We start from the raw sequence: 20,741 nt of genomic DNA, 5'->3' as shown, positions 1-20,741 counted from the left end.
AATGGCAAGCGGAGCGCATATGATCTTGGAAAGATACCAAAAAGGCACATGAGATGTACCATTTTTCATCTCTAATTATAATAACTCAGGATTTCAAAACATGTTCAGTGTTTTATTCTCATGTGCCTCTTATGTGTGGTTTATACTACTACCGAATAAAGCACTTCTCCATAATTGACAGCTTGTCAGACTCTGAGTAATCACGCAACCGTGACTGATTTGTCACGACTGAATGAACTGCACCCATCTGGTATACCAAGCAGGTCAGAAAAAATCATAAAAATTATTGTCAAACACCATCCATGTCTGCCTCTATATGATGACCCACTCATAATGACAAAACATAAAATAATGCTTAATATAGTTAAATAAAAGACAAAAAGATCTTTTCAATATGTGTTGAGCAAGTCGAGTCTCATTTTCTTTTCTTTAACATTTATATTTTGAGGGTAATTTATAGTCTAATTTTCACCTGATCTGCATGTCACCAACACACACATAACAACTCCACATGGACAGGACCAGGGCAAGAAAAATGTTATATGAGCTGACAGTGTTTAATACTGAGCCATGTAGCACCTCATAAATCAAACAGCAGCTGGAATATTAGAGAGCAACTATTTCATGATGTACAAGCGAGTTTAGTGTCTCATTGTTTACCTACCGTCATGACGGATACTGATCTAAATGTGTCCATGTTGGCAGACTCCTCGTGTGTGTGTCCTTGCTCTTGTGACAATGAAAGCTTCAGACTGCGGGGTGTGGGAGAGCGTGATGTCGCAGTAACTCAGGCCTGGTGAGAGTCAACGTGCCGTCAAAACTACGTGGGCAGAGAGGGAAGAGATATTTAGAGATCAAACAAAAAGAAGAAGAATGAACTGTGTTTTTGGGGCAATCATTATGCTTTTTACCAACCTTTAGTTGAACAGTGAGATTGTTTTTTATTTATTTATTCTTTTCTTTAACCAACAAGCCTTTCGTTTGCAAATCAAGAAGTAAACTGCCTGCAACCTCTTGCATCCTCCAGAAACTGCAGGCTTTGTGTCAGCGAGTACAACACACCAGAGCAAAGGTTTCAATTCAGAAAACTATGAGATGGAAAGAAATTACACGCTGTGTAGGCCTTCACATGCAAACACACGGATAGAGAGGCGTTTTTAGACGAGTAGTCAAGTTTCACATGATGATGTTAGTGCAGCAAGTACCAAAATGCGTGAGTGCGAGAACAAATGTGTCTGTGGGCTTCGTTTAAAGGATGAGGATGAAGTCAGTGGAAACAATAGAACTGCAAGTTGTTTGACAGGGAAGGGAAAGAAACAAACGACGAGCCCAACGATCCGTGAAAAGGAAAAAGCAAGAGAAAATCTGTAAAGATGAAACCAACACAGGCACCTCCGCTACAAACTGTCTGAATAAAATTGGCTGTATCAGTTTTATTTGTTCTCTTGTACATTTTTGATTGTAGTCTTTAATTTTTGGTCTCATTTATTGCTTGTTTACTTCATGTGCAAATGACCTTTATCAAGTCTATGAATACTTATCAGTTTGAATACAAAGATGCCTCTGTAGTTTAGATTATCCAATCATACAACTACAAAAATTAGCTACTTGAATGAAACGCTGGGATCAAACAACTAGCCATTCAGGTAAATTTGACAACAAGGCTGTAGGCAGATTAAGAGTCTACAGCCATGCTACAATCTCTTTGAAGCTGTACTTAGGACAGCATGTGCTTTGAGCTAAATGCTATCATCAGCATGCTAACTTGCTGATGAGCAGGATATTTACCATGTTCTTACTTATCTCAGTTTAGCATATTAGCATTCTAACATTTACTAATGAGGGCTAAACTCAAAGGACAGCTGAGGGTGATGGGAATGTCATTAGTTTTGCAGGTATTTTGTCATAAACCAAAGTATTGGAAACCCTGACCTGATGTTGGCAGGAGATCTCTAAAACGATTAGAGTTCATCCTGGCGGACAAGAATGTGTTTACCATATTACATGTTAATCCATCCAACAGTTGTCAAGGTACTTCATTCAAAACCACAAATGTGAACCTCATGGTGGCGCTAGAGGAAAAGGCAGGCGATCATCAAGTCTGTTGAATTCATGTTCTTTGGATGTCTGCACCACATTTCATGTCAATCCATCCCATAGTTGTTGAGATATTTTAGTTTGTGGACAGACTGACATGCTGCTAGCCTGACTAAAATCCATAAAACATCACACTGTCAAAAGCTTGAAAGAGACAAAACTATAAAGGAGTTTTCCACTTTATTCAAGTTCTGCCACAATCTGATGCACATCTCACATTCAGGTGTGTAGAGATATACACTGTCAGTATCAATGCCACAATGTGGAATCTTTAAGGGAGCTATTTGTAAGTTTTGCTACATAGCCAACGTTAGCTTTAACAGCCATTTACCGCCAGTCTTGCCAAGAGCCTCAGCCATTGCTGCATTTACAATACAAGAAGTTATAATGCTGTATGTCCTTTGAGCAGAGCTACATCTTCGTCGGAGCACTGACTCTGCAGTGACTAGGTATCAGAAAGTGACAAGACAGGCTAGCTCATTAGCATGCTAACTTAATTCGAAGAAAAACAGTGATGGAAATCAAAGCAAAACCAGAGGGTTGCTTTCAACCACTGGGGACACCTCTTTGTTAGTAAAGGAATTAAGTTTGATGCTGAACTCACAATGTTTGTTTTAGACTGGTAAATAAACACCTGTTAACGCTAATGTTGACTATATAGCGATAGCAAAACTTATAAATAACTCCTTTAGCAGAGATTATACATCTGTATAGATGTAAAGGTCTCATTGTCATAACTTGTTTGATATCCAGGAGCAGTTTTTAGCCAATAAAACTTTATTTTATTTTATTTTATTTTTTGTCTAAATTTTTATTTTAAACCAAAGCTCAAAAGTGCATTAGCCCATTCTGAGATTCTCCACAGACTCTCTCTTAGTTTTTTAAAGCTAAGCAACATTTGCGTCACATAAAAACAGCCAGATCAACAGCCTCTTCATCACTACCCAAACACAGCTTGAATCCGCCTGCGAGGCTCTCTGGAGTTTCAAAAGGTTTACTGAAAACTGTCTGACGGTGTTGGCAGCTCCTCCAGGGATGGCGGACCAATATTGTGTAGGCAGCGAGCAGGGAGGAGCGGTCAGGTTAGAGGGCAGGATGATTAACCACTCCAAGCCCCAGCAGCATGGCCTTCGCAGCATATGAGACATGCCAGCCCAGTATAATGGCCTTATTAGGATAATGGTGGTAGTTACCGGCTTCGTCTTCCTCCGTGTAATTCTGTCTATCTGCACGGTGAATAGAATTCAATACCTGCAAGTGTTTTTTGTCAGAAGGGTGCTGTAGTGTAGACATGGAGCCAATACAGGAGCTATTTTTGTTTGTTTACACCAGCACAACCCAACAGAAAATGCTCAGCTATTATGGCTGGCAAATCATCTCTATTTTTGCTCAGTGTTTTCCGTTCATGAAATATGTATATTTTGGCTGTTTTTGTCCAACATGATAAATTGTGTGAGCCATTTGATAGGCTCTGTGGTTGGCAGGCTCGCTGAGTGAAGCCTCCCAAATCCATCGGTCATCTCGGGTCTCCTGGACTCTTTAAAACCAGTGTGCTGCTATTGGCTTAGGTCTGTGGGACCTGATGGATCTCACAGCACAGTCTAAGCAAGGAGCAATTTGATCTGTCATTTTGCACAATCATGTGTGCTTCAAGACAAGAGCTGATTATGATGTGTGGTGCATAATTTGGTGTATAATGTCAGGCCTGTGAAAGTCTCGTTGAAAGTTGTTTTACCGACCTAACCCGCTTTTTGTTCTGCTTTAACCTGTGCTGCTGGACAATGTAGAGAGAATGAACTGAATCAAACAGTGTCCAGTTGACAAATGAACATCTGCATATGAGAATGTGATGTACGGTACCTCACAAGGTTATTATCATTAACTAAAACTAAATAACGAAAACTAGACGTGAAAAAACATTTTCATTAACTGAAATAAAAATAAAAAAGCTTTTTTTAAAAAATGATGATTAGCTGAAACTGTATTGTGTGTTTACAAAAGTAACTAAATTATAGAGATATAGAGATTTGTGGATGGTTTTTCATCTGTCCTAAGTGAATATATTTTTTAAATGATATGATGTTTTGTTGAGTTTTTATTACACAGTCCCTTTTCTGACCTTTTTGTATCTTGCCCCTGACAAATACCACATATTACAAAAAAAAACTAAAACACTGAAACTAAACTAAAACCAAGCATTTAAAAAAAAAAAAAAACTAAACTAGCAAAGCTGCTTTAAAAACAATTTAAAAGTAAACTGAAATTGAAAACAAGTCAAAACGAAATAAAATTAAAAACTAATAAAAAATCGAAAACTATTATAACTTGGCTGGGCCTTCTTAATGGAAAAATAACAGTTACTTTGGATATACAGTACCTGGAAAAGGTTTCACTGACATACAACCTGTTTAGGGTGTTGCCAGGTTGTATCAAGCTGAGGTAGCTGCCACAAATTAGTCATGGCTACAATGCTGATGGAGGAAAGCAGAGCAACAAAAGCGATATGACCTCAACCTACTGTTTAAAAGCTGCAGTGTGACTGTTAAACAGCAGGTACAGGATTAACACACACTCAGCTATAGCCTGAGAAATGCAACTGAACCCTGCTCTTTATCACAGCTCTGATGCTGCAGTTTTTAAAAAAAAATTGTGTGCCAGACCAGGGACAAATACACATGTTCATGTTCATATATAATATGGCTTTATACTGTGTTAGGGGTTACTTTCTCAATTTTCACTAGGTAAATAAGGATACATATTTATTAAACAGAGTAAGTCTTTATTTATCAGTTAATCAATAAATGAAATACCAAAAAAATAATAAACAAGTGGTGTGAGGCCACTTCAAGTCTGTTACAGTTATTTATAGTCCCCCAACTAAAAGACTTGGTCTTGTACAAATATCCAGTCTCCATTATGCACACGGTCCCTGCATTCACACAGACTCACTGTATTGTAACATATCCATATTCATGTTCATATTCATTTTGTGTGTTTTCAATGTAAATTTCTCATGGAAAAACGCTTCTCTTGTCATTTTACTGTTGAATCAAACCAGTGGTCAACCAAAGATTGAGCAGTTAAACCTGTTCAAAGACACCTGTTACTGATGCTGATGAATATAGTTTTACTGTTGCAGGGACTCTACTTGTCACAATTTAGCCCCAGTGCAGATTTATGAAGCACTGTAGTGTTGTGTAGCTCTTATTATATTTCCTTCTTCCACAGGAAGGAGCTGTGGTGGCCCTGTTTAAGATCTGCAGGCAGGACCGCTTTAAAGACCTCTACGCTCACGCTCTGAGAACAGTGGCCTCTATCTGCTGTGTGGAGGAGGGCATCAACCAACTGGACAAGGTCAATATATTACACACACACACAACTACAGATGGATTGGCAAATTTAAGGAAAACCCTGAAAAATAAGTGGAGAAACAGGATGACAATGCTCCCATCCACAGGGCACGAGGGGTCGCTGAATGGTTTGATGAGTACGACAATGATGTGAATCATTTGCTGTGGCCTTCACAGTCACCAGATCTCAAAACAGTTACACCTATGGGAAATTTTGGACTGACATGTTAAACAGCACTCTCCACCACCATTATTAAAACACCAAATGAGGGAATATGTTTTGGAAGAATGGTGGTCATCCTCCAGTAGACTTGGAGAATCAATGACAAGGAGCACTGAAGCCGTTATGGAAACACGTGGTGGCCCAACACCTTACTAAGACACTTTATGTTGGTTTTTCCTTTAATTTGTCACTCACCTGTATATATATATATTCTATTCTTATTGGTATACAGCAATTCACTAACCCTACCCTCATCCATCACAACTGAAATCTAATCTAACCTAACCTAAATCTAACTCTAACCTGGGCCTTAATTTAGATCTTAACGTTAGCTCAATTCTAAAGTTAATCAAAAACTTGGTTTGGGTTTCGGACCGTGATAATAATAGCTGATTGGGTAATTCATTTAATACAACTGAGTATTTATCAGGGACATATTTGAAGATTCATTGTTCTTAGATAAGCAGCAGTTGGCCTTCAAGGCAAATATTCATCTATAACTCATGGCCAGATGTAAAAAAACAAAAAGAAAACATTAAAATGCGGAAGAAAATTGTACAAGAGCACTAATCCAGATTTTCTTGTAATAGAAAAATGGGTATGTGGATGTGTATGAGACAGAGAAAGAGAGAGAGAGAGAGGGAGAGGGAGAAGGAGAGGACATTAATCAAAACTAAGTAAGTACAGTACTTCCAGTAAAATACCTTGGCTACCTCCAGTCCAGACAGATTATGTTTACACTGATCAGCTGAAAGTTGTAGCTCAGACAGGCAGTTGCTCCTCTTCCCAGCAGCAGCACAGTATATCCTGCCTAGTACACTTTCGGCCAAGCTCCCACTCTCCATGTTATGACTGGGAGGCTGTAGTTTGTTTTCACAGGTGAACTTGCGCCAACAATGGCAGCAGGAGGAGGCTTGGCTGCACAGACATAGTGTGTGAATTTGAGGATCAGTAGTTTGAATGAAAGATTTAACAGAAAAAAGTATTTGTTTCTTCACTGGGAAATAAAATAATGTCTTCTTTGTATTAGGACATCCTTTTGATATACTATAAAATATCTGTACATTGGTTTGAGATTACAGTACCTGGTACCTTATATTTGGTATAAAGTACCAGTTATAATAATATAATATATAATAATATAAATATATCATTATCTTTTGCCAGTGCAGCAGAGAATAGTATTTACCAAAATCATGATTCCTTAAAACATTTAACCTTTAAGTCAGTGTTATACTTTCCACATCTTTGAGCATGCAAGGGGTTGTCATTTTTGTCATCAATATGCTGTGTTCGTGCGACCACTACACTAGAAGGGTACCAACTGCAAACAAACATGGACGCCAAGTTTTAAAGGAGCCATTTGTAAGTATTGCTATTGCTATATAGCCAGCGTTAGCATTAGCAGCTGTTTACTTACCAGTCTAGAAGAAACATTGCAAGTTCACCATCAAACTTCTTTCCTTTACTCACCAAGAGCTGTCTCTAGAGCTGGAAAGCAATGTTACCTCTTGTTTCTATCACGTCTTTTCTTCTACCGAAGCTAGCATGCTAACAAGCTAGCCCCGACCTGTCTTGTCACTTTCCGATAGCAACTCACTGTAGCCTCCAATCAGCCCTGAAGAAGTAGTGCTGCTTAGAGAGCGTATTATAGCCTCTTGTTTTATAAAGACGATGGCCGAAGCCACCTGTTCCTTGGAAGAAACCACGAGAAAACTTACAAATAGCCCCTTTAAGAGAACCTGTATGATTAGGTCGGCCGCCACCCTCACCTCAATTCATCTTTAGAATAATACAAAGACAACCAAATGTGTTGTAGTTTTTCTTGCAAGGATGCCGCCATTTTGATTTGATTCATAGTGCACATGGGTGAAATACGTAGATGATGAGCTGCTGCAGTGAGCATAACTGAAGCCTTACTGGAGAGGACACGCATGTTGCAGGTACTTCAGGCAGACTTGATTGTAAAATGTAGTGTAGGAACTGACAGGGCCAAACTTAACAGCAACACTGTTTTTGTGTTTGTCTCATAATGAATAATTAATGTTACATGTTGCTCCTTCATATTGTTTTGGAGGCAAAAACTGACTCACACAGGCTCCATGGATTTATTACTACACTACTATTTTGGAGAAACTTTTGACTGCAGTAGTTGAGTTTTCCAGCTTTCTATTTATTTGATGAAATTTTCATGAATGAGTTCACTAAGTTCAGTCACCTCAGGGTTGGTGAACCGCCATTAAACTCTCTAACTGTATAATTTTAGGACAGGAGGCGGTGAGGAAATAAGCACCACACTGTGTAAGGTTAAGTATGTGTTTTTTTTCTGATGCCAGAATTATACAGCACATACACAAGAAGATGAGTCATGATTTACAGTGAGTCTCTGAGGTACGCAGAAATGAGATTATTAAATGGGACCTCCTGACCGATGAGTTTACAGGTCAAACATTTAGACCTGAGTGACTTCTCTCAGTGTTTGTGTCTATGTGTAAAGAAAAAAAAAAGGTGAAACAGAGAGAGAAAACTAATGATACAGCCTTCTGTGTTTGTCCCTGTTTTTTCCCTATCGAGAATTCAACCACAATAAACAACAGACGCACCTGTGTCAAGCGAGCGTTTACAGAAAGACAAATATAACCTGATTCCAGTGAATAATGATGCCACAATGGTGTCTGCGTTCACATATAGAGCAGCTGGGACAGCATGAATCATCCGAGTGTGAAAACTTTTTAACGGGAACCAAAGTCCGCCCCAGATTAGCAGCTTCGTCCCGGGAGAGAGGCTGTCAGGCAAGTCTATGCTACCAACCGCTCACCGGCGACCGCTCAGGCTTGAGAAACACAACTGTCACTGTTGAGGGGTGATTGAGAAAAAGGGGCCGGTGTGCACCAGCACTGCTCATTGGTGAATATACAGTACACCTCTTAGTTTTGCTCCCAACAGGAACACTGTGTAATCATAATATGGTGAATAGGAAAAGTATTGATTGTGAGTGAGATGGACAAAGAAAAAGAACTTCCACATCAAGTAGGCTACACTGAAAAAGATCAACTTTATTTTATTTATTCATTTATTTTATCGGTGAAAAAACATAATGAACAGAAAGTGACAGCAGATATTGTGGCTAGGAAACCATAAAACACAGACAGAGAGCTGACGTGTCAAAGTGTATATGAAATAAGATTTAGGGGTGTAGAATGAATATTGTTGGGTAAGTCACGGGTAGTGTGTGTGTGTGTGTGTGTGTGTGTGTAAAAAGATCAGTTTTAGCTCACAGTTCTACAAAATAGATCTAAATTATACGACATAATTGCCCTCAAGTGCAACACACACACATATTTTGTCTAGCCCTAAATCACATGATGTAGCACACAACAGAAGAGTCACATTGACGGAGCCTGGATGTGGCCAGTACGTGAAGTGAATGCACTTCTGAAGCGTCTATGTATGTCGATGCTTCGTGTCCTGATGAATGTAAATTTGTGATGCTACACACTGGTGTGTGTGTCGCCCTCCTATCACTTCAGGGTGCCATATTTTAGAATAGAGCAGTGGTTCCCAACCGGCGGGCCGGGGCCCACTGGTGGCCCGCAAAGGTTGCAAGTGGGCCGACAACATTTTCAAAACAGAAAAATTTTGGTGAAGATGTAATTATAGAATATATATAAATATGTCAATAATATTTTTAAATGTTTTAAAAGAAAATGCTTTTTAAAAACATTTTTAAAAAAATTTCGTGTAAGGCCTATCACTGTGATAAACTAATGGCAGGAACTGGTTGCTGACCAGACGACTTTGCCGCTGGACTACATCATATAGTTTTTTGCTAGTCTGAAAATTTTTTTTGCTAATCAAATCTTGTTTGCAACAGGAAGAATTAAAGGAGAGTCAAGAGACAGATGGTGAATCGACAAGTGATCTCTCCTCTGTCAAACAAAAAAGAAAAATTGTTGAATTGAGTTTACATGCTTTCAGTTGAGTCCTGAATGTTTGATCGTTATCATTAAAATAAAAAAGTGTTCAGAGAAGGCATTATTCAGCCTCCACGGTGTTACAGTCAGATGTGGGCCGCCAACATTTTAGATTTTCAAGTTGGAAAAGGTTGGGAACCACTGATATAGAGTATATTAGAGTATTTGGGATTTCTTTTGTTATTTTCCCTTTAATAATGCATGATTACCCCCTCTCTGCTAAGTATTCATGTCGTGTAAGTTGAGAGGAAAAGTTTCACATTTTCATTGGGAGTCCAGGTTTAACATTCTGCTCTTTTGTTCCTGTAACAGAGAACCACAATTCAATTTATTTCCTCGATCACAAGCAAAAAGTAGATGAAAATAACAGTGACAGTGGCATCGACTCTTAAAAGTGCAGAGAAGCGGTTTGGCGTTGGCGCAGAGATTGAACTGAGTGAGATACATCCACTGTAGGGTAAATGAGGAGTCGGGGAACGTTCTATTTTTGGGAGGAGGAGGAGGAGGTGCAGGTGGGGGATAGTGGGGGAAACAGAGGGGGGACGGTAGATGAATGGGGAGGGGGTGGAGAGTGGACTGTTCCACGTCAGTGGGTCGTGCTGGCACTCTGCTACAGACGTCCACAGAGACAAAAATAGGGAAATGCCCTGTGAAGCTTGGTGTGCGGATGCTCGTCAGCAGATAGGACTGACAGGTGTGGCTGGCTGAGAGTGATGCTCTGCCTCACTCTGGATGCTCGTCTCTAAACTTTAGTTTTCAGGAGAGTTGGTTGATGGTGACGGAGCATCAGAAGCTTCAGTGTGCTCTTTCCTAAATGATATCAATATTGACTAAAATTGAACAGTGACTGTAATAAAGAAAACAATGTTTCTGATCTATCAGGTAATGCATTTTCTCCTGATTATGAATTTTAATTGGTACTGTGGAATAATCCCAGAGTGTGTGCTGATTTTCAGCATTTGCACACATGCAGGACTGGCATATGATGCAGAACAAGCAGCAGCTGTGTTAAACTTTATATGAACTGTGCAACACTGCCCTCCAGTGGATAAAGATTGGTTCTACATCTACATAATTTTCTGAAGCCTCCATACTCTCATACCAAATCATACACACAAGTAAACACAACCACACAGAGGAGATCACTATGACCTCATGCCCCTGAGTGAACTTGTCTTCAGAGGAGGATTTCCGAAATCACACACAACTACAAAAATATCAAGGACAACAGAGTAAAGTCCAAAACTTGTTTCCATTGTGGTCCACTGATGTAAAGAGAGTAAAGCTGCAGGAGTCAGTGTGACATCATAGGGTTTTGGCGACAGCCAGGGTTTCTGTGGATCCTTAAAATGTTTTAGAAAAAGGCCTTAAATTTAGATTAAAAACATGTGCAGACCAACAAACCAGCACAGTAAATACCTACTGTATATCAACTTGAAAAAACTCCAAGACCTTAAAATAGATTATAAAAATACATATACAGTATATTTTTAGATAGGATTATATAAGTTTATTCCTCCAAATTTCCAATCAACCAAAATTTGACTTTGTTTTTTTTTTTTTAAATGTGTTGCTTACTTATTATTCTAATGTGCAAAGCAAACTTGTTCCTTATTCCTGGCACCATAGAACCTAAAGGAACAGACACCCTTATTAGTATTAAACCTCGGCAAGCACCAGTTGGCAACACTGGCTCTTTGGTGGCATGAGTTCACCCTGAGTCTACAAAGGTCGTCTTTGAGCTACACTGACAACAACTCACATTAAATTTTAAGTATTTCTAGATTGATTTACAACTGTCCTGGCAGCCACTGGTTTCCATTCAATTTCTCACAGTATGGAAAACTTTAGACTTTAGTCAATCAGTCAATCACTTTATTTGTCCCCAGTGGGGACTTTAGCACACATACAAACTTAAAAACACAGGGCACATAAATGCAACACCAAGACCAAACGCTAAAGGACAATGAGTTAATAAAATACAAAACAGAAACAGTACATTAGTAGACATCAGGTTAAAACAACATCTACCTTTTCCTCCTCAAATTCAGGAGGGAGACGGCAGAGTGTTTGAATCAGTGGAGGGAACCAGATGGCAGAAACTGAGTCTGCTGATGTAAAGGAACAATCTGACAGGATGGATTGAGTTTGTTGTAAAGATCCTGCAGATTGTCCTGTGAACCAGTTGTTTTACTACAGACATTTACCACCTTAAACGGAGGCTCACGATAGGTCAGGCAGGCACTGATGTCAGCTATAGTCACATGTCCAATACACCCTCCAATCATGTATGTCTATAACAATGGACATCGGGCTCCATATAAACATTTGGTTCACAATCAGTCTGCTTACAACAACGCTGAGCTCTGCATCCTTGCTGCCACACTGCTGCTTTCAGGATTTAACCCCCCCACCTCCCACTGTATTAATATTTAGTTGTATGTGCATTTTGAATGTTATCAACATGTATCATGCGCAGTAAAATGTTGTGCACATCAGGCTCAGTAATGAATTGTCATGAACTCACCAGTGAGCCTTTTTTTTGTCGAGGTAATTCAGTTAGTGGCAGTTAGTAAAACTCCTCCTATTGGTGCATTGTGTATCACACTCAGATGGCTGGAACTGTTTCATGCTTGGTGCTGTTGAGTAGTTTACATATTCGTAAATGTGTGAAGAAGTGCAACCCCTTACTTTTTGCTTATTGATTCCACGTGTAGCACACACACCAGACAGCCTGAGAACTCTGAAGTCACTTATAGTTCAGCTTAAATCAAATGAATCATTAGTGACTGTTACTGCTAATACACCATGCACCTCCAGGTTGAAGTCAGGGGTCAGGTACAATGTATTTCCCACGGAGATCACAGTGCTCTTATTGTTGAAGACTATTTCTGCGGTGACAGTGATTGAATGTTTCCTCTAAGGGTGAAATGAGAGTCATGCCCTTGACTAGAAATAACTAAATGAAGTAAATGTACAGGAGCATGAGACAAAACAGATTCATTACAGAATAATTGCTGGAACCATCACTGACCAACTCTAACGAAGAGGAACTGAGAGTAGCTCCACACCAACCAGAGAGAAGAAGAAGCCACAAAACATGAACTCCCACGCTTTTAGATCAAGTTGAATGGCACGATTTATTTTAAATTAAACTTAAAGAATTCGGGAACAAAGTGGGCAAGTTTCGAGTCAATCTGAAATGACAGTTAAAACTGTAGAAGAAGCTATTGCTACTCAACAAGCTAACTGATAACAGCTGTCAACTATCCAACTAGACCAGGACAAAACTATAAAAAAGGATGGCAAACAGAGGAGGAAAGCAACACCAAAGATAAGGAAAGGAAAGAGACAAGAATAAGAAGGATTAACTACACATTAACTACATTAAAGAAAAACTGGATTTCTAGTACATGTAGTATAGTCCATGTACAAAAACATAGCGAAACAGCTTAGCTACAGAAAGCAGAGAACACAGGAGTAACTTCTCTCAGTTGGAAAAATGGATCCAAAACAATTACAACCAGACGGATGGAGTCGTGCTCTGGTGATCGACTGCCCAGAGGACATGACCAGTGAAGCAGGGAGGAAGAAATACAGAAGAAGCTGCTCAGAGATCACCCTGAGACATCCTGAGACAGACTTTAAAAGGCAAGGTGACAGAGCAGTAACAACAGACCTGCAGACCTTCTTTACATAGCACCCAGACGCTTGGCATTCAACGCTCTCTGTGAGCAGTATAATAACCTTCAAAATGACTGGCAACTAATCCATCCGACAGGTATATACAGATACTGTACCCCAAATTCAAGCACAGTGACAGTTCAGGGGTCTCAGACAAAACTAAGACTTTGAAATAGACTTCTGCAGACTGAAAACTGAAAACTTTCCTCGCTCAAAGTTCCATCAGATTCAACCGCCTGGCCTTCTCCTGCTCCAACCTCCCATGTCCACACAGCCTCCAGCACTCCTCCACCTTCCCGCTTCAACAGCCCTCACACACTCAGGACACCAGTGTCAGTGCAGCTTCAGTCAAATCTCCATAAAGAAATCCGGCATCACCAGGCCCAGGGTGATGTCCTGTTGATGTGAGCATGTAGTGGCCCACTGAGGCCCTGCATGCAGACTTTTGTAGGTATCTGTATTAACATCCAACTGATGATGAATGATTATTAACATTAAATAAAGAACACTCATATTTTGTTTTTTTTTCTCAAACTGAGCCCTGAAGGGATTTCAGGCACCACAAACCCAAGAACTGAGCCCCTAAAAGAGTTCCTTCTGATCAAATAATACCCAGTACTGTTCAACCTCAGACCAGCACCGCTCTCCAACCACTAATCAGAGTAAACCAAATTATTAAATCATCAAAAGATGCCTATCTGGAACGCTGGACGAATCAAACCAAAACTCTAAACAAACTTAATTGCTATCTGGCCCTAAACCATGAATATGAATTGGCAGAGTGTCTCTTTACTGTCAGAGACACAAAGCAGAGACAGACTCAGTGACCACAGTCCAACCATAGAGAAGGGACGACACAGGAAGTCCTGACCAACAGAGAAAGTCTGTGGTCACATGTATTTTTTTATGCCATTTCCTTTTTCTGTTTATTTGATTTGACTTAATGAAGTGTATTTTGTTCTCATTTCATTATTGAATTGTATTATTCTTAATGCTTTGGACCTTTATGCCAATAAAACATACTGAATTATATTCAATTGAATTGTATCCCTGGTGTTTTCCTTTAATATCTCGTCCTGTCTATTTAAAACAGTGGATTGTTGTAGTATAATAGGTTATAATAAATTATCATAAGGTACTTAATGTGTGTTGTATGTCATCTAATGTGTAGGTGGATGGGATCCTGTGCCTGGCCGACATCCTGACTGATGAGAGCAGTGTGGAAGCAGCCAGGGCAGAGGCAGCGGCCGTCGTGGCTCAGATCACCTCGCCTCACCACACGTCCACACAGCACCTCGCCAGCTTCCTGGAGAGCATGCACGACATCGTCACCGCGCTCATAAGTGAGTGGACTTACAATAGGCCTCACCAAGAGAAACAGGGTGTTAATAGGTCCAAATAAATATCTACCCGTGAGATTAAATTCTAGAGAAAATAAAATGTTAGTGTGGGTTTATTTTATTTTAGTTAATAATAATAAAGGTTCAGTGAAGGTATTTTTTATACTCACTCAGTTTCCAGTTTATTAGGGAAACATAATTCAGTCTAATACAACTACCCTACAATAAATCCTCCTTCATGACGGTTATAATGTTCAGGTTTTGCTGAGACCGTTTTGTTGTTGATTCAATGTTATGGTAAATTTGGAGGCTGCAGTTTGTAGTGCTGTTAAATTATGTTGTATTGAGAAGTGTTTCTTATGTCCTACCTATTTATATCAGTGAGGGCACAGTAATAGAACAGAATCTGAGGCAGTGACAATTTTGGCAAACCTCTCTCAGTGTAACTTACAGTGTAACTGTAACTGTAATACATTTGAACAGCACCACAAAATGCATCAGAAATGCAAAATGCAAAAAAACCTTCCTGGAGACAAGATTTATTTTAATTTCATTAGACTGCATTGATTTGACCTAACTGTACCTAATACACTGGCAACCAAAGGTATTTGTAAGGGCTATATAAAGAGTACAACAAAGTCCTTTTTGTATTATGCAGAAAATAATATTAATTACCTTAAGCTTGTACTTGTATGCTTTTTTTTCTTGTTACTTTTTTTTACCTTTTAAAAACTCCATAAAAACCCAATTTTGCAACTCTTGCACAGAAGAAAGTTGCAAAAAACAACTGTTGGTGTCATTGCTTTGAAATATGCCTCACTACAGTACCTTATTGAATTCCTTTAAATCCCTATAAAACTCTGCAAAACATGCAAACAAATAAGTTTTCTGATCTGGTCTCCAGGAGAGACCAACCTCTAACTGGACTAAATAATACATTAAGTGTGTTATTTATGTTATGTTGGAACCACTGTACTTATCAAGTGATGCCTTATTCCCTCAGAGTTGTGTGAGAGCGCCTCCTGCGGTGAAGTGTTCCTTCTTGCGTCTGCAGCCTTGGCCAACATCACCTTCTTTGACAGCATGGCCTGTGAGATTCTCCTGCAGCTTAATGCCATCCACATCCTGCTGCAGGCCTGCAAAGACCGCCAGAGGGTCGACACACCCTACTCCAAAGACCAGGTACACGTCATTAAGGTGTTATTATACAAAAACAGGGTGCATATGTGTATATGTGTCATCATGTTTGTTTATTATTCATTACTGTTTAAATCTCAGGTGGTGACAATCTTGGCAAACCTCTCAGTCTTAGAGCAGTGTGCCTCTGAAGTCCTACAAGAGCAAGGTAATTTATTTTTCACCTACAATTTTTAATTGAAAGTTATATATCATATCATTATTATTTCTTTGGGGGCACAAATGCAGTTGAATGGAAGAAAATACACCAGAAACAATTGGACCACTCACTGACGTGCATTAGTTGAGGTACAAGTGAGAAAAAATATTGTAATTCCTCTTTAATCCTGAAGATGGCAGCATCAGGTAACATCTGTGCAGTAGCCTGGAAGTGCTTAAATAAAATCAACCATTGAGCACATCCAGATATTTTTTAAAGATTATTGATATGCATTTTAAATGTTCTTTTTTTAAATCATGTTTTTTCATTCTTCAGTTTTATTATTAATATTTTCTGGTTTTATATGTGTTTCTGTCTTCTTTCTGTCTCATGTAAGTCTCTACATAACATTTTCCATTGACTCTGAGCTTGTGTTAGTCATGTACTGTAAAATACATAGATGGATGTATATGTTTTCAGTATGAGTCAGGGTCATTGTATTAGAGCCTCTCAGTGTATCAGTGTATCAGTAATATTCATCAGTAATCGTCCATTAAGTTTTTGTTTGATTTCTCAATCAGTATTTCTAAATATATTTTATAATTTGTTCTTTTCTGCTTTAAGGAGCATTTACAAAACAAAATTTTTATAATCTGCTCAACGTATTTCAATGTCAGTTTGTTATAGTCTTTGTCCCTGTAATTTAAAACTGAATTGTACTGATGCAGTGAGCCTTGTGGAGCATATTTGAAGAATTAGGCCTGACTGACTGAACTGTTTTTATCTCATCTTTGCTTTTAGAGTGTTTTTGGACTAATGACTTTGCTGTCTAGCTGCACTTTTCATCTATATCCTCTGAAAGTGATGTATGTAATGTCTGGCTCCTTTCTAATTCACCTGAACACTTTGTTGTGCCTGAGTCTTGTGTAACTTTAAGTCTGGAAAGTTTCTAACTGAACTGTTCATTGTGTTGGGTTCCCATGTTTCTGACTGTGTTACATTGTTTTGTTTTTCTGTTCTCTAACTTAATTCTTGTCTGTTTACTGCCTTCGTTTGTTAATAGTTTTTTATTGTGCGTCTTAAACATGTTCCTTTCTGATTATTCTGTTTGTTGTACTTCCGTTCCTTTTCTGTCCTTCCTGACATCTTTGATTCTTTGGTTTCTTGCTTGGCTAATCTCTACTGTATGTTGTGTTTCAGGAATAGAGCGACTGCTGCTGCTGCTGGGAGAAAAGCCATCCTCCTCCAGTCCATCAGAGGGCGCCGCCTGTGAGCGTGTCCAACAGAAAGCTGCGGTCACACTGGCCCGTTTGAGCAGAGACCCTGACGTGGCCCAAACAGCCATCCAGCTAAAAGGTACCACAGCTTTTTTTTTGTTTCATATAACACAATTACAGTATTTCTTATTTATTAATGGTACAATTAAAAATGCAGGAGAGTTGAGCAAAATTCATAAATTGCTAACAAAATAAAGTGGTAAAAACAAAATACAAATAAACTGCAACAAATAAAAAATATTAATTTGGAAAATCAATATAAAAAACCCAACACATAAATGAACTGAGTCGCTCCTATGGCCCTGCAGCCACTAGAGGGCTCCCAAACAAGTAAATTAAAATATTTCCCCACTTTTTCTCACAGTTTACTCACTAGATTTTATCTTAAGTGATATTATCTTATGCCTTCCTTTGTGTAGGTTTGTATATGACTTAATATACTTACCTATATTAAAGTATGCTTTGGGCTCCATAAGGACTTTAGCGGGTTGTATAGATATCATGGACCAAAAAAAAGAAAAACCAAAAAGAAAGTATAAAATATGTCATTGAAATTTTGGTGGGACTTTTTTGTAGAAACTGATCCAAAAAAAAATTGGCCAAACAGAATGTAAGAGGATTTCTAAGTTGTAATTACAATAAAAGTTGATCTCAAGGGGAGCCTTGAGGTACGCCATTCATAATTAATGAGGCTAAATCAACAAAATCACCAACTGGAAACAAGTCCCTGCTTCTTTGTCCTCTTGAGGTTTGAATATTTATTTACTCTCAGGAGAAAAAATGTCTCAAGATAATTTCCCAGGCCATAGGTCTGTACCCAATCACTGAACAGAGAAACGTCTTCTTTAATATACAAATGTTCTGTACGTTCTATATGTCCATTCCCCTGCATACCTCATCGTCTCATGGGAAGCAGCTCTTGATGAATACTTCATTAAACCTCATCATTTGATTTTTCTCATATACCCATATATTATAAACTCTATGAAAGCCAAACATGGAAAAGAGTGTATTTTTTTCTAAAGGTGATGCTACTTCTGTTTAATGTCATTGGAAGCAACGTGATTATTTGTAAAGAAAATTATATAAAAGCAAATAATGGTATTTTGGGAATGTTCTCAAGATTATAAGAAGTACTTTTACTCTGAATGCCTCCTGTACACAAGTACAGCTGCTTTGCATTTCTGTTTGATATCAATATCTAAGAATGGGACAAGCTTGTAACAGATTTTTTTCTCTCTCCTGTATTAGCTGTTCCTCGTCTTATTGAACTGTGTCGGTCCCCTACTGAGAGAAATAACAGCGACTCAGTGCTGGTTGCTTGCCTGGTGGGTGTTAAGTGTCTATATATGTCTATATATGTTGGTGTGTGCACAGAGACTCAATGTCCTGAATAGAAATATGAAATTTAAACATTCAAATTGTCTATTTCAGTCACACCCCTAAATTATTTTACATTTTCAGCTCCACTGGATATATAGGACTTCAATAGAACAAACCGTGAGCATTATACCACAGGTCTGCATGTATAACATCAGTGCAGCAAATGGCTGTCCAATTTAATTACATCCACAGGGCAACATTTGAAAATTGAAAATATATCACAACCTCTGTATCTTTAAGGCATGTTGAGATAGCTGACCGATTCACATCATCTCAAATGTTGTATGTTTAAATATGTACATATCATGAATAATATCCCTGCTCGTACTTTATCATTCTCTCAATCTGATCATAATGATTAAAACCAGATCTTAAGGCCGATGAGGGGATTTGAAGCGCATAATGGTCAGGAGCTTAATTGGGCTGCCTCGCCGCGCTGAGAAATGCCCTCTTCTTCACTGTAACTGCACTTGTCAGTCTATTCAAATTAACGTGATTCTATTTTATCCTTTTAGCCAAGGGTTAAGTAGTGCATTTGTAGGTGTTGAATTTTTATCTTCAAAGGACGCTGAGCTTTCACAGATCATTTGTAATCTTAAATGTAAATGTTGGAGCCTCTCCTGGCTGAATGGGTTTGAGACGTCACACATAACAACTCATGCGCTCTTGTAACCACAGCAGATGTGGAGAAAAAAAATCATCCTGTGATACTCAGCTAGCTCATGGACTGAATTTAGTTTCATCAGGTAGTGCAGTTTGACTAGTTTGTTCTTTGCTGCTAACAAAAGGGTTTTTTTTTTAAATTATTTAACTATATTAAACTTGTACTGATACAGTTCTTCCTCCGCAATTGTCTTAATGTATGATTGCATCTGTATTTACATGATTCAAATACACGTTTGCATACAGCACTGCAGCATGATCTTGATATGTGAAAACGCATATGTCTATGTTTTTTGTCTTTACACAAGTGTGTACTGATCTGTGTGTGTGTGTGTGTGTATGTGTGTCTGTCTGTGTGTGTGTGTGTGTCTGTGTGTGTGTGTCTCCAGGCTGCCTTGAGGAGGCTTGCAGCAGGGTGTCCAGACAGCATCGAAGCAGCCGACCACCAGCAGCTCATCAAACCACGTCTGGTCGACTCTTTCCTGCTGTGCTCCAACATGGAGGAGAGCTTTGTATGACAGCCTGCACACTAAACACTGAGAGCGGAGAGCTGAACTCATGTACGAGATCATATTCATATACTGTTTCATGATGCAGAGAGGACCAAAAGGCAGTTTCTCTGCAAATCATTCTGACTGAAGCTTTGTTTGTCACTTCATGTTTGGACACTCTGAATTTGATAAACGGAGTGAAACTGCATTGTGTCAGTTTGAATGGATGCAGAAGACATTTATATTTAAATATACATATATGTAATTTTATGTCAATGTGCTGCCTAGTGCAATGAATGTCTATGGTGTGAGGAGAAAAAAGGTCATTAGTTCATTTTATTCAACTGAGAATTTCACATCAGTAATTATATCAGTAATTATTTGTATGAGTAGGTGCTACTTTTTTAAAATGAAAGTATAACCTGTTCTGAATGAAACACTTTATATGTTACCACTGTGCAATGTTTTTGTTCTTGTCTCAAGATAGAGGATAACACAGAAAAATGCCTTTGACAAAAATTAACATCTGAAGTATTTAGCATTGAAGAACCAATATGTATTTCTGGTAAATTTGTCCTCGGCTCTTTTGTCTGTTAAAAATATGGCCTTTTTAAAAAATGTTTTCAATCAGCAGACACTTTATTTGGTTTCCGATCTGTTTGTCCTGGTGTACAATATATTGTTTCTTAAAGAGCATTGTATGGCATGTTAAACTGAATTTGCCATTAATCTCACATATTACGTATATTTGCTACTGGAAAATTAATCTTTTCAAATGGTCTTGACTTTGAAAATAAAAATGCTTTTTATTTAAAGAGAATTACCATTATTGTATGCCATGCATGGAATAAAGGCAATCATCTATATAATGTTCAGTGTGTTTGATTAGAATGACTTACTGCTATACTGTATGTGTTAAATGT

At 38.6% G+C, this 20,741-nt stretch overlaps 1 protein-coding gene across 2 annotated transcripts in view; it reads left to right on the top strand.

Annotated features, from left to right (window-relative positions):
* The window catches only part of insc (INSC, spindle orientation adaptor protein), a 60,275-nt gene extending 40,194 nt beyond the window's left edge, over window positions 1-20,081 (top strand). For both annotated transcript variants that reach the window (XM_022756283.1, XM_022756282.1), the window contains exons 7-13: window positions 5,326-5,451; window positions 14,500-14,671; window positions 15,672-15,850; window positions 15,947-16,013; window positions 17,205-17,360; window positions 18,533-18,609; window positions 19,717-20,081. In XM_022756283.1, coding sequence (XP_022612004.1) covers window positions 5,326-5,451; window positions 14,500-14,671; window positions 15,672-15,850; window positions 15,947-16,013; window positions 17,205-17,360; window positions 18,533-18,609; window positions 19,717-19,845 — 906 coding nt within the window. In that variant the 3' untranslated portion in view covers window positions 19,846-20,081. The remainder of the gene's footprint in view (window positions 1-5,325; window positions 5,452-14,499; window positions 14,672-15,671; window positions 15,851-15,946; window positions 16,014-17,204; window positions 17,361-18,532; window positions 18,610-19,716) is intronic.
* The last annotated feature ends 660 nt before the right edge of the window (window positions 20,082-20,741 follow it).

This window comes from Seriola dumerili, unplaced genomic scaffold (assembly GCF_002260705.1).
Source record: "Seriola dumerili isolate Sdu_G_001 unplaced genomic scaffold, Sdu_1.0 BDQW01000242.1, whole genome shotgun sequence".
NCBI lineage: Eukaryota > Metazoa > Chordata > Actinopteri > Carangiformes > Carangidae > Seriola > Seriola dumerili.
The sequence above is the reverse complement of the archived record's forward strand: the minus strand, read 5'-3'. Positions and strand labels throughout refer to the sequence as shown.